We start from the raw sequence: 14449 nt of genomic DNA on the forward strand, positions 1-14449 counted from the left end.
AAAGAAAGAAAGAAAGAAAGAAAGAAAGAAAGAAAGAAAGAAAGAAAAAGAAAGTTAGTTCATTGAGGCAATCCATAATGGTCACTCTTCCATGCCAAGAGTAGGTGGAAAATGCTGGAAAGTGGATCTGGAGGGGCAGTTGGAGAATGTTTAGCACTGTAACCATCATCCAGATAAGCATTAAATAAATTATGGCTGGGAAGGGAAAAGGGGAAGGGAAATAGCATAATTGGGTAGCTAGTGTATGCCAAGAACTTTGCATGAATTCTCTCACACAGTCTCAGCATACCCACAATGGGAGGCTGATAATATATTGTTTCCATTTGATAGGGCAAGATATTGAGTCCTGATGAGTTTAATAATTTGTTCATGGTCACAAAGCTAGCAAGTGTGAGAATAACATGAGAAACCAAACTTGCTTGACTTCAACATGAGGGAGCATTTATAAGGGGACTCAAACTTGTCAAGAGATAAGCATATTTGGTATTATGAGTACTGAGTATACCTTGATGGTGGAGAGCGTAAACATTTCTGTAATAGATGGAGACCTGTGGAGCTCTTCTTGTCCCATTTAAGCAAATCCCTCCATCATAATGCTTCTCTCATATTTTGATATAACTCATAGTCATTAAACCTAAGTATGCTATTATAACTGAGACTCAGAACTATTTTAATTCCAAGTTGTCTGAGAGACATTACAGGGTTTTTTTTTTTTCTTAGACTCTCATAATATATTTAAAAAAAATGATGAGAATAATACATAGCACACTTCTCTGGGTCTGAGGAAATTATAAAAATTCTTCCTCTGAAGTAACCTCAAAGGACTCATGTGTAGATGTCAACCCATCTACTCATTTGAAAAAAACAAACAAACAAACAAAAAACCTCTGTCTTCCTTGGGGAATTATATTAGTTTCCTCTGATTATTAGACATTGTGTGCCAAATTCCAAAGACCAATGTATGGCTTTAGTTCATGATGACCTTAGAATGTGATGGTACCTAAACTTTACAAACATTCATGTAACTATTATGGGAGTAAAACAATTTTCTAATCCTTTCTACTGGAATTGGGCCCGTAATGAAGATATTCTGAGTTACGGAATATATATCCATGGCAGAGTAGCCAGACTGGCATCTCATGAGGTTGGTTTTGTTGAGGTTTTGTTGTTATTGATGAGGTTTTGTTGTTATTGTTGTTGTTTTTTGTTCATTTGTTTTTCTACACAGTAATCTAAGTCTACATGATTATTGTATTTCTGTTTTTCTCTTCTGTTTTTGTTTATAATCCTATAAGTATGGTCTGTTGAGTCATATTTTGATATGATCAAATCTTGAAACAAGCCATTATATTGAAAGATATTATTATGTTACTATCAATGTTCCCAAATAAGCAGGGTTATCCAATTAGTGCTCCCTGCATGTGAATCTCGGATATAAAAGTGGTGTCAAGGTGTAATAAAGTACATTGGAACTCGCAGCTCTTCCCAAAGCCTGCACACTGTCTGGGTGGATTAGATTTCCCTGGGCACTCTTGTGCCTCGCCTGCTACATGAATAATTCTGGGACTTCAACTCCTTGCAAACCTTTTACAGACAGATGATTTAATTAGAGCTTAAGAGTCCAACCAACCAACCAACCAAACAAACCACAATTACAACTTCAGAAATGACCGAGTGGCTCATCCTCAATTTGAATTGGACATGCATGATATTCCTACACAATAATAAAGAATAAATATTCTTTATTCTTAAAGATAATAAAGAGAATTATCTTTAATAAATAGAATTATCTTTAATCCAGACAGTTTTCTTTAACTTGGGCCAGAGGTGTAACGCACATCCATTCAACAGCAATATTTTGGGCTAGTCACAGTAATTTTTGTTTTGAGCTTTTAGCAGTATGGTGGTGGGAGGTGTGTTTTGTGAGGAAGAGTTAAGTAACACTGCAGGACACAGAAAAAATAGAGTACAATCATTGTAAGATAGCTAATCATTCTTTAAAATGGGAAGAAGTGAAATAAGTGCAACATCCATTGATATGGGAAAGCTTAAGTTACTGATAGTGTATTCATAAATGAAGAATTATGCAGCTATAAGAAATAATGAGTTGGATGTCTATATACTAACAACAACAACAAAAAAGGATCTCAAAGATACCCACTCTATGATAAAAGAAAGTCCCAGAAAAGTGCCTATATCACGGCCACATTTGTGGTTAAATGTTCATATGCATATATGTACATTTGTATGCATATACCTATAATGGCTTTGGGAATGTACCCATCCAAATGTTAGCAATATTTATCTATAAAGAGATATGAGAGTAGGGAGAGGGCTAAATAAAGATTTTTAAAATAACTTCAGAAGTATCTACCCAAATTTTGAATCTTTAAGAAGAATATTAAATTACTGGTGAAACACATAGAGAAGCAGATGGATGAAACCCTGAAAATATATCAAACTAAAAAACATGAACATTTTAGCACTGATGATATTATATTATTTTGTATGATTTTATGTTTCACCTCCTTTCTCTCTTCTCTGTCTTTTCATTTTTTGCTAAAGTTTTTATTTTACAATAGAGAAAATGTAATAACTAAAATATAAATGTGGTTGAACAGTACCTTAGGATTTAGACACTTGCCTATATTAATTCTGATTGGTATTTTATTCATCTGAGTTGATCCTAATAATGCATTTATTTCTTTCATCTCTCTGATGTATTTGTGAGCTTCAGAATAATTTATCTTTGACCTCAGAGCCTGCAAGCTATTTATGTATTTACTCCTCTTGTAGGGGAATTGGAGTCTGTGATAAATTGTAAGATTCTTTCACTTCCAGGGTTTTCTGGGTAGATGAGGCTATGTTATGATTTATACTTTAATTTGGTAGGCAAGAGTATGCCATTCTGTTTACTTTTTAATGTATATTTTTGCAAGTTCTCTTTTTTATATACTATAAAATGTATTTTTGCAAGTTAACCACTAATGCCTGTGACTAAAATCTTTCTCAGTGTTGGCATCATAGACACCAGTTAAAAGGCAAAAGAAAGCAGAAAATTATCTGAGCGGGGACTTGATGTGTGCACATGGGTATGTTTGTGTGACAGCGTCGTCACATTTGATTTGAATGAGCTGTCTGTCTGAAAGTCATTCTCCCATTTCTCCCCCCTCAGCAATTATAAAAACTGCTCTTCCCAACATGGACAGAGAAGCCAAGGAGGAATACCTGGTTGTCATCCAAGCCAAAGATATGGGTGGACACTCTGGTGGCCTGTCTGGGACCACAACACTTACAGTGACCCTTACCGACGTTAATGACAATCCTCCAAAATTTGCCCAAAGTAAGTGAGTTCCCTGCATTGGGTGAAAATCTCCAAGTATGTCGTTTCTATTTGAACGTACGTTCAGATTTTCAGCAACATCCAAAAAACTGATAGCAGTCATTGAATGCTTATTATACACAAAGTATGCATATATATATATGAAACAACCAATTCTCCTGTCATCCTGTCATTTTGGTACTCAATGTATCCCTAGTTTACAGATTTCAAAGAAGTTGAGAAAACTTCCAAATATTCAATGTATAGTAAATAGTGGAGCTAAGAATTAGAACCAGGGTGTCTGACTGCAAGATGTGTGCTTAATTCTCTGTTTCGTGGTACCTCCCACTAAGAACTTGAGAGAATGATTAAAATACACCTCAGACAGTGTTCTACCGATAGTCCCACTGTTGTATAAAAGAAACTGAACTCTGTAGTGCTTGATGGGGGAAAGCAGATATGCGATATACTTGCAAAAATAAGCACTCCTCCTTCTTGTGACTTCTTCTGACTCCTCCTTCAGCCATCAGTGGTCGCTGACCCTACTCATCCCTACTAAAGCCGTGCTCTGCCTCGGAAGCATCTCAACAAAATTCTAGGCAGCCACCATCCATGAATCCGGGAGATAATCATTATTTTCCAACTGTTTAATATGCTCACAGTACATGTTCCCTTTCTTTCTTTTTTTTTCTTTTTATTATTATTTTTTTATTTTTATTTTTATTTTTATTTATTTATCTGACAGAGAGACACAGCAAGAGAGGGAACAGAAGCAGGGGGAGTGGGAGAGGGAGAAGCAGGCTTCCTGCTGAGCAGGGAGCCCTATGAGGGGCTTGATCCCAGGACCCTGGGATCATGACCTGAGCTGAAGGCAGATGCTTAACGATTGAGCCACCGAGGCACCCCACATGTTCCCTTTCTTGTGAGCACTTATCCAATATATCTGACCTAGGTGACTTGGGAAGGCCTTTCAGACATGGAGACTCTTGAGTTGAGATATGAACGATGTATAGGAATTAGCTGGAACAAAGCGGAACCAGGGGAATGGGGAGGGTGGACATTGTAACTGGTGGAAGAGGATGTCCTAAAGCCCCATGAAAGAGGGGTGTATGTCTCCGGATGAGAATTTAAAAAATCTTACTCCCATCCGAGTCTAGAGAGTTAGGTTAGGCAGGAGATAGCCATATTTGGATTTGGAGTACCATTTTAAGTACCATGATCTTTTTCCTAAGATCACTGGGAAGCCGTTAAAAGGTTTTGCATTGTAGGTTAAGTCATAGAATTGGATTCCAGGGAAATCAGAGAAAATGAAGTCTGGTGGCCTTCTTCTGATATGTTCTCCACACTGCAGCCACTTAAAGGGTGTTCATAAGCATTCATGTAAAAAGTGAAAGCAGAGCTAGCAAGCGAGGGTGGTCTCACTGGAACTGGAGAAAGCATATAGGTGTGACAGAAACTTAAGAGTTAATGATAAGAAACATCTAAGGGTACATTGCATTTTCAGTCACATGTCTGCCGTGAGAGATTACATGCCTGCTGATGCTCTTTGCCCAGATAGGGAATACCATAGGAGAACCTGTTTTTGTTTTTGTTTTTTTTTAAGATTTTATTTATTTATCTGAGACAGAGAGAATGAGAGAGACAGAGAGCACATGAGAGGGGGGAGGGTCAGAGGGAGAAGCAGACCCCCCGCCGAGCAGGGAGCCCGATGCAGGACTCGATCCAGGGACTCCAGGATCATGACCTGAGCCGAAGGCAGTCGCCTAACCAACTGAGCCACCCAGGCGCCCCGGGAACCTGTTTTTGAAGAGAGAATAGTAAGGCGAGAGGGGGAGAGGAAGAGAGACACAAGTGGGGCTTGAAAAGGACACATTTGAGGTATCTTTGAGAATTTATCTGCAGAACAAAATTCCAAGGTAGAAAGAACAGAAAGGATGCATTTTCATTAGCAATTTTAGAATTTTCACTTCTGGCCATGCATAAATCAGATAACAATGCCACCCTTTTTAACCAGATTATTAAACTGGAGAGTCCTATTTCTCCTATCTTTTTCCCGGTCCTTTTATTTGCTTTTCAGTGGCCATTATAGTTAAGGCTGTAATATGCAACTCTTCTTTCTCAGAAAATGATTGTTTCAGTTCAGCAGTGGAGGTGAGTTTCGAAAGTGTTCCCTTTTTTAGGGGTAGTAACTCTTAACTATGATCACACTGATAGAGATGATGAGTGAGCAGAACAGGAATGGATAAACATTCCATTTGCTTGGCTTCCCAAGGCTCCTTGATGTAGGACTAGCAACAAGGTGAAACCCCTTGCTGGCTTATTTACTTAATAAGCATACCTAGAGGGATCATCTCAAACCTTATGTGGTATATAAAGTTTGAAGGAAATAGAATCATTATACCAATTATGAGAGATTTGGGAGACTCATGTTCGACGTGTGGATTTTCAAGTGCCTACCTTATGGTGAAACTATTTGAAAAACTATTTGAAAAACATTTTTGTTCCCCAGTCCCATAATTTCATGATTCTAAGAGACATTTTTATTTCATCATTAAATAAAAGTGTGTTAGTGCTGGAGGAAAACCTTACCCATCATCTGAAATAATCTTGTTAGATCGGGTGAAATAAGCCTTAGTTTGTCCAGGGGACTCAGTGATTGAGTTCTGACTAGAATTAGGTAATGTTCTTCAGATTTAATTTTTCCTTTTTTGTTTATAGCTCATCAAATATTTATCTTTTTCCCCTTTCAATGGGACTAAAACTTCCTGGTTGTCTTGAGTTTGGGTTCCCCAGAAACAGGCACTGAGACAAGAATTTGATTATAAGTAGTTTATATTGGAGATGATCCCAGGAATCGCCGGTAGGGGAGCGAGGATATGTGAGACAGAAGGACAGAGAGCCAATAAGTACATTATCAAGCCAGCTACAACCTGTGGGGGACTGGAGCTGTATCCCGTTGGGGAAACTCTGAAACACAGTAAATAAAAGAGAGGAAATAGCTCAGTGTTACCCTACCAGAGAGGGGAGGAGCCTGGGATTTTATATCCTGAGTTGTGTGAGTCTTTGATGGCTGCTTCTGTGAGGGCATTAATTTTCTGGTAGTTCTGGCCTGACAGGCAGTGGGTAAAATGGCTTTTCTCTGAAGGCTAGAGAAAAGCCTCAGGCAAAGAAGTGCGGGAGTTGGCCGTTAGATGTAGGGCAGGTGTATCCCGAGTGGTGATGTCTAGGGGTTATGGTTGCTTCCCTCCGCCAATGAAATGAGTGACACCAATACACCAACTGAAGCGATTTGAGTAAAAATGGGACTAATACCACTAATTAGACACGTTTTACTGGCCCCATGGGAGAATAAACGTACAGTGTATAATTGTATTTTGCCTAGAGAGTTTTGGAGGTAGGATTTCTGGTCTTCAGAGCAGTGAGGACTTTAGTAACAGGAGGGCTATTTCATGTGTCTGAACAGCTTGCTGCAGGGCACAGCAGAAGTTTAGTAATTGGATTTTATCAAAAATGGTCTACAAGTCTATAAATATAAAGGTAACTTCAAAAGTGACTTTCAGTGTGTTACACATTGCATCTTTCTGTGCTGAAATTAGCTTAATATTTTATGTTGGGCAACAATGAGTATCCCCACGGGCAGCCAATGTGATTCTATGGCAAATTGGAAAGAACATTCGTGTAGACTCACTAACATCCTGATATAAGCTCCAAATATATGTTTGGTAAACATATGGTTGAATAAGTTTCATATCTCAGAAGAGTCTCGAAAAGAGATCACTTCTTCTGGGATCTCTTTGCCTCTGACTCGTGTAAAGGATTGTATATTTCGCAGCAAAAGGGATACTTTTGTCTTCCATCACTGTGTTCTTAACGTCTGTACGTGTGCTCAGAACAAAGAAAGTACCCAGTAAATATTTGCTAAATGGGTTAGTAAATGAGTGGAATTTGTGCATTGCTCAGTGTTCCTTTCCTTTTCTAAGGTCTGTATCACTTCTCAGTACCAGAAGATGTAGTTCTTGGCACTTCCATAGGGAGGGTGAAAGCCAATGATCAGGATATTGGTGAAAATGCACAGTCATCCTATGACATCATCGATGGAGATGGAACAGCGCTCTTTGAAATCACTTCCGATGCCCAGGCCCAGGATGGCATTATAAGACTAAGAAAGGTAAGCTAAGGAAGGGTTTGTTCATCTTCCAAATACCTCTTTGAAGCTTGAGTTTTGAAGTTGACAGGAGTTGGGTGCACTTCTTTAGCTGTGAAAAAGTTGAGTCCTTTTTGCACCTCATACCTTTGGCCCCACTTTCTATTCCAGCTAAAGCCATGCCAAGCAGTTACCATGGTGTGGCTAGCTTCGCATATCATCCATCATTTCTCCCTCGTCTATGCCCCAGTGTTCTTCCCTAAACTGAAGGAATTTGCCCAGTTCCTTTCCAGAGCACTCCAGTCACAAAGGGAAGTCAACACTCAGAAGGTAAACCTCAAGCAATGAAGGACATAGATTGGTAGGCTGTTCTTATTCTTTGAAGACATTATTCTGAGGCATATTTTCTATGGTTCTTAAGAGGATTCCCAGTAAGGATAAGATTCAGTTGCCCACAGAGGTGGCAAGTTCAATGGTTTTAATCCTTCTCTGTATAACTCTCCCCATTTCTGTACTCCTGTTTCCTGGAATGTCTCCACAAAATGCATTGAAGATTCCTAAGTTTTTATTGCAGGCTCTGCTTTCTGGGAAACTCAAAGACAGACAGAGCCATCCACCTCAGTTGTTCTAGCCAACTCTAGCACTAGAAGGGCAGGGCCAACCCTGCTACCCTAGGATACTCAACACCATGTATCAAAAGTCCAAGCATTATGGTAAATGAAGCTCATCTTTGCCTCACTCGTGGGTGTGGGGCTACCATTGGAGAAAGAAATATCTCCATGAATAGTACAGGTAATGTACAGTGATTTGCATCTACTTTTGCCAGCAGCCATTTCTTTTGTGATAAATGGGAAAAATTCTGGACAGTGTTTTCTGTATCTGTCTATCATCATGACATTTACATTAAAAAAAAATGTGTAGAACGCATTTCATTATTTTGTGAGCATTGGCATTTGCAAGGAAAATACCCTTTTATCCTCATCATGAGTATTTTTTTCAATATTGTTCTTCATGTCTTTTTCACGAAATAGTACAAATTAATTTCAATTAAATCTGTTGGTTCATGAATAAGAAGATAGATGGCAGAGCACACTGTTGGGAGCCAACAATTCTTCTGTCTGTTTTGCTCAGCATTACATTCATGTGATTCCAAGCTTACTATGTAATTCTCTCTGTTGTATTACATAGGAATCTGCTTCCAATGCTCATGCTCTTAGAATCCCCCATTGGAGACATGGTGACAATGGGAACCGGGAGTTTTCTGGATATACTTTTGTATACAAAATCAATTGTTTAAATTAATTTTGAGGGGAAAACAATGGCTGCATTTATTTTAACTCTGTGCTTTCTACCTGGCTTGAGTTTAGGTTAAGAGTTGCTAAGTATTTAAAAACTCATGTTTAAAAGAGAGTACAGTATAATTATACTTGAGTCAATTACTGAATAACCCAGAGCCACATTTTCCTTGATTCCTAATGTCATTTTTGATTCCTAATGTCATTTTTATTGTTATTATTAACTGCTATCCTTTGCTACCATAGGGTTCTTTTATAAACTGAAGCAATTAGCCGTGTGTTGTAGTTTTATTCACTGTTATTCATAAACATGGAACTATATACTACACATTTTGACACCAAGAAACCCATGTAATTTACTGTAGAGAACAATGTGTTAGGGAGTCATATTTCTACAATTCATGGGTCTTCTTTTTTGTCTGATAAAATCCTAAGGACACCAGGATGTGTTTGGATACATTATCATTATGTGGAGCTCAGAAAAATAAACAGAACGTAATCTGCTATACTTAACAGTGTTTGTGAAGAATTTGAAATTGCAAAATTGTTACAGTAGGGGTGATTGGCAAATTATGAAAATGCTGATGTTGAATCCTCTATTCATACGTACAGGTGCCTAGTAATTTCAGAATAGACAGGGAAGTGAGTATCTGCCTTGTTTACTAGAAAATATTTCCCCCAAAAGCCAAGTCTCATGAGAACTGAATTCAAGTAGATAAAATCAATCCCAAATTTTGAAATAAGTACATCTTTAAGCTTTTACAGGGGTTCTGAAAGAGTTCACTAATGCCAGGTTGTCTTGCAAATTGTTTTTTTTAAATCTGCATTGCAGGGGCGCCTGGGTGGCTCAGTCGTTAAGCGTCTGCCTTCAGCTCAGGTCATGATCCCGGGGTCCTGGGATCGAGCCCCGCATCGGGCTCCCTGCTCAGCGGGAAGCCTGCTTCTCCCTCTCCCACTCCCCCGCTTGTGTTCCTGCTCTCGCTATCTCTCTGTGTCAAATAAATAAATAAAATCTTAAAAAAAAAAATCTGCATTGCAGATTTGAAGTTCTGTTTCTTATGAAGAATTGCAGCGCACACCTAAATTGTCTCTCTGAACCTTGACAGACTTTTATTCTTGAAAGCTAAAGTGTTATGAGTTGCCAAGACTTGCACTGTAAGGATTCCGATACAGATGGGCATCTGAGTGTTTAAGGGAACTATTTGCTTCTCCCCACTTCTGTTTACCTAGGTCATTAGCTGAGGTTTCAGGGGCTTTTAAGGAATGAGGTATTAATGTGTCAGAAATATTGTCAGTAATGGTGCAATGAGGTAATTTCAAATTGCTTTTAAGTGGTTGGTAGAGGTACAGCCAAACCTAGTTATCTATCTATCTATCTATCTATCTATATATATTGCTTTTACCCTTCCTTCTTCTAAATATAAACACAGATAAATATGCATCTGCATACATACTTCCTTATATGCCCACCTGTTTCATGGCCCTGAACTTATAATAGAGACCTTCTAAGAATACCCTAAAAAATAATAAACCTCATTTTAGCCACATGATCCGTAGAACAGCGGTGCTTTTGGAAGTGAAATAAGAAAACACTCTTTGTTGGGATCAGTGCTAAATTATGCTTTATAATGTCTCCTTGGACTAAACAATGATTATTTCTAGTTTTTTACATTTCACACACTGTTGCAGAAATGATAAAATATTCTTCCCAGATAGAGATTGTGTTCGATGCCGCCTTATCTCCTACCAGCAGAGGCCCGATTAACTGGCTGATTGGTATGCAGGTCATGCCACCACTAGTAAAATTTTATTATGACTCTGAAGTGAAATTTTGATGGCACAATTCATGACTGTGAATATTTTGTGAATTCCAAGTGAAATGAGCAAAACAAAGCAAAACAATAGGAGATTAGATTCACTGAGCTCGTATAATAAACAGATATCAATAAATGCCTGTAAAATTTACAGGTTGAATCTGAGGGAATGGAGAGTGAGCCCATTAAGGCTCACAAATGGGCTTAAATGCACATAACGACCATCCATCAGCATTATACTCATTTGTTCTTGCTGCTGTGGTCATTAGTGAGAAACATTCATCTTTGTCATTTCTTAACAGCCTCTGGACTTTGAGACCAAAAAATCCTATACGCTGAAGGTAGAGGCAGCCAATGTCCATATTGACCCACGTTTCAGCGGCAGGGGGCCCTTTAAAGACACGGCAACGGTCAAAATCGTTGTTGAGGATGCTGACGAGCCTCCTGTCTTCTCTTCGCCGACTTACCTCCTTGAAGTTCATGAAAATGCTGCTCTAAACTCCGTGATTGGGCAAGTGACTGCTCGTGACCCTGATATCACCTCCAGTCCTATAAGGTATTTCTTTTTTAGAAGGTGTACAGGCTAAGTTAAATGATGAGCACATCAGTACAAAATGCAGCTATGTGTACATTCTGTGTGGCTGCCTTTGGTAACATGCTCACATGCCTGAGGAATTCTGGTCAACACAATGTGTGCGTGCGTGCTCTTAACACGCCTCCTCAAAGCTACGTACAGTTCCCAGAGCCCGGAATATCAAGGTGAATAAAGCTATTGCCGCTTTCAGAGAACTCACTGAAAATGCAAAATTGCATACATTCTGCAGTGCCTCTGAGTGGATCTTTTATATTTTCTCTGCTTGATTGTGTATTTGGTTTTTTTTCTAGTGTTGGGCAAGTGTTGCTGGTTTGTCTTCTTTCTTTTTTGACAGTTAAGTGAAGTATATATAAGGATTTTAGGGGCATGAGACTACTGTCTCAGTGCGTTAAGAGGCCCCTGTCTTATTTCTGTGTTTGGTGTTTGGCTTTGAAATTATTTTCTTATCACTTCATGGACATTTCTGATAGGTCAGCATCTCTGGATTGGTGCTTTTTTAGAAAATATCTTTCTCTTCCATTAAAAAAAAAAAAATGGAAGTACTTTCCTTGCTCAGAACTTTTTCCCAAGATGAAATAATCCTTTATTAAAGTTTTTCTGCCTTTTTTAGAAATGAGGCTCAATTTTTTTTTTCTTTTGAACTGTGTACATCTTTTCTCTTTTGCCAGTCATCCAAATGACAGTAAAAGTGCTCAAGCTAAACAGCTTGCTTCCGAAAGAACACTGAAAATCTGTAACTTGTACACTGGTCTCCAAGGGTGAAGTGTTGGCTAATGATGTGTTTGAGTGTGGATTTCAAATATTGTCTTAGAAATGTTTGTCAGGAGAGAGAGATGGAGGAAGACAGTTTTAAAGAATTGTCCATTTAATCTGTGAATTAGATGTCAGTTGATCCCAACTTATTGAATGGATATACTTCCATCTACTTTAATCAAGGAAACTCTGGCCAGGTGAGCTTTCTGGAAGTTTTATTTATTCACTTCTTTTTTATGTACTAAACTCTCATTGCTCATAAGGGTATGGAAACTGTGAGACTACAGTTGAAACCCACAGACTAGTCAGTGCCCCAGATAATTTTAGTTAGGGCAAAAAATCTTTCTTTTCAGATCCAGAAAAGCTGGTTTTAATACAAGCCACTTCAAAACTCTTGATAATGTAGAATGTATCCCAAAAGGATACAAAAAAAAAAAAAAAAAAAAAAAAAGCTTCCCTCAAAAGAGCCCAACCTCTAAAAAGGTAAAATCCCACTTGGGGTTTTGAAAAATGGCCAGTTGTCCATTCTCAGTTCTAAAGAAGTTCAGCAATCCATAGCCACACAGAATGCCCATATTTGCCTAAGAGAACTGTGTCTCTCAAAGGACCAAGTGTTGAATACAAGGACAATAAGTATCCAAGAAACTACATGTATGTGGTCATCCATTTTCTGACTACATGTTGAAGTTATGAAATGGCTGTATATTGAAATGCTGATTTATACATATGGGCAATGCTGTCTGTTGAGTAATGAGTCTGTCCTGTTTTATGTTCCTGCATTTTCTCTGAAAGAACACAGACAGGAGCAATTGCCACTTTCCTCGCATTTCCAAGCATGAGACCGAATGAAGGCAGTGAGTAAGATGGGTTCAACTGAGTGACGGGGCCAGTTTTAACACTTGATTTGACAAGAGTTTTACTCTTTTCAGCAAGGAGCACACAAAGGGCTCAGGAGTATGCCAAGCCAGGGGCCTGTAGGGAAAGGGGGGTTCAGATATTGGGGCAATCTTGTATAAACTCCAAACATGGAATGCATAGTGGCAGTGGGAACAGACTTCCAATGCAGAGACATGGTCTTAATCAGCTAGAGATGAGGGCTGAAGAATTTGTCATGCCCTAGTGATGGCAACTGTCAACTTGCAGAACTGGTTAAAAATCCAGGTTTCTGGTTGCTCACGTATTTTTGCACATTTTGTTATCTTTCCATTTATTGATGCAAACATGGAGATTTGCTGATACTATTTCCAGTACCCAGGGAATCCAGTGATGATTGTCATTGTAGTTAATTATTGTTGTTACTACTGTTGTTATGTTTTATTACTACTAGTGCTTTGAATTTATTTTATTTTATTTTATTTTTTTAGAGAGGGAGGTGGGGAGGGGCAGAGGGAGAGAGAGAAGAAGCTCAAGTACACTCCACACCCAGCTCGGAGCCTGATGCAGGGCTCGATCTCAAGACCATGAGATCATGACCTGAGCCGAAATGAAGAGTCGGACGCTCAATCCACAGAGCCTCCCAGGCCCCCCAAATTCTTACCACTGCTTTGAAAGGCAGGTGTAGAGGAAGCTTGAAACTGCTTAGCAACAACTGCCCAGCTTAGGAGTGTTTTGTTTTCAGGCAAGTTAAAGGGGATTTGAGGCTGTGTTACCAGGAGAGATGGACAGATAAAATAGCATCCGATGACAAGGACATATCTGTGCCTCTGATAGATTTCAAGCAAGCACTCGTTCCTTGGCATCTGGTCCCACCCAAAGAAGGGGTGAATACTGTTTCAAAGCATTTTACAACAGGGCTTTGATGTCCGTGTGATTCAGAAGGCAAGTCCCACACAGGTCTGAATGCAGGGGGATTGGCTGCATGGGATGAGAATGTAAGAATCATCAGCTGCATGTTTCAGCACCTGTTCTGCTTTTCTGCAGTTGTTGCTCCCCCCCCCATCCCCTCCCACAACCCCACTTCATGGGGTTATGGAGAGCAGCTTTCCTCTCTACTGGCACAATTGGTTAATTTGAGTAGAAAATTAAATTTCCTGACTAGCCAGAGTAATGCATGGTTCCTTATGAGTCTAGCAGACAGATTTAGAGCCATTTAACCTTTTTAAACAGAACTAGAGGACACAGATATTCAGGGAATTACTGAGTAACAAATAGCTATGCATTACTGTCTCTTTAGAACTGTTGTATTTCATATGCTGACAAGAATATGCCCAGCTTTTAGGGGGATGTTTACTTTGCCATGCAGCAAGAAATAGGCATTTATTGTGGCATTTGCCGTGTTAAAATATGCAGTCATTTATTGGTTGCTCAACTTCCCATAAGACTCAACTTCTTTTGAGAGGACATCATCAAGCCGGAAATAGCATGTATTTTAAAATTCTTAGACCTGTATCTATATCTATTCCTACACCTCTATCTGTATCTTTATCTTTATCTATATATTCCCTTTCAGGGGAAAATAGACAATGACATTGAGGTTCTTACCTTCTTCCTTCCAGGAACCTTAATTAAACATTTGCTACTCTTTTC

At 38.9% G+C, this 14449-nt stretch overlaps 1 protein-coding gene across 1 annotated transcript in view; it reads left to right on the top strand.

The window, feature by feature from the left end:
- The window catches only part of CDH8 (cadherin 8), a 342701-nt gene that overhangs the window by 180839 nt on the left and 147413 nt on the right, over positions 1-14449 (top strand). The window contains exons 4-6 of the mRNA XM_035025064.1: positions 3176-3343; positions 7303-7490; positions 10878-11131. Coding sequence (XP_034880955.1) covers positions 3176-3343; positions 7303-7490; positions 10878-11131 — 610 coding nt within the window. The remainder of the gene's footprint in view (positions 1-3175; positions 3344-7302; positions 7491-10877; positions 11132-14449) is intronic.

Source organism: Mirounga leonina, unplaced genomic scaffold (assembly GCF_011800145.1).
Source record: "Mirounga leonina isolate KUSES-001 unplaced genomic scaffold, KU_Mleo_1.0 Mir_180, whole genome shotgun sequence".
Classification (NCBI taxonomy): Eukaryota; Metazoa; Chordata; class Mammalia; order Carnivora; family Phocidae; genus Mirounga; species Mirounga leonina.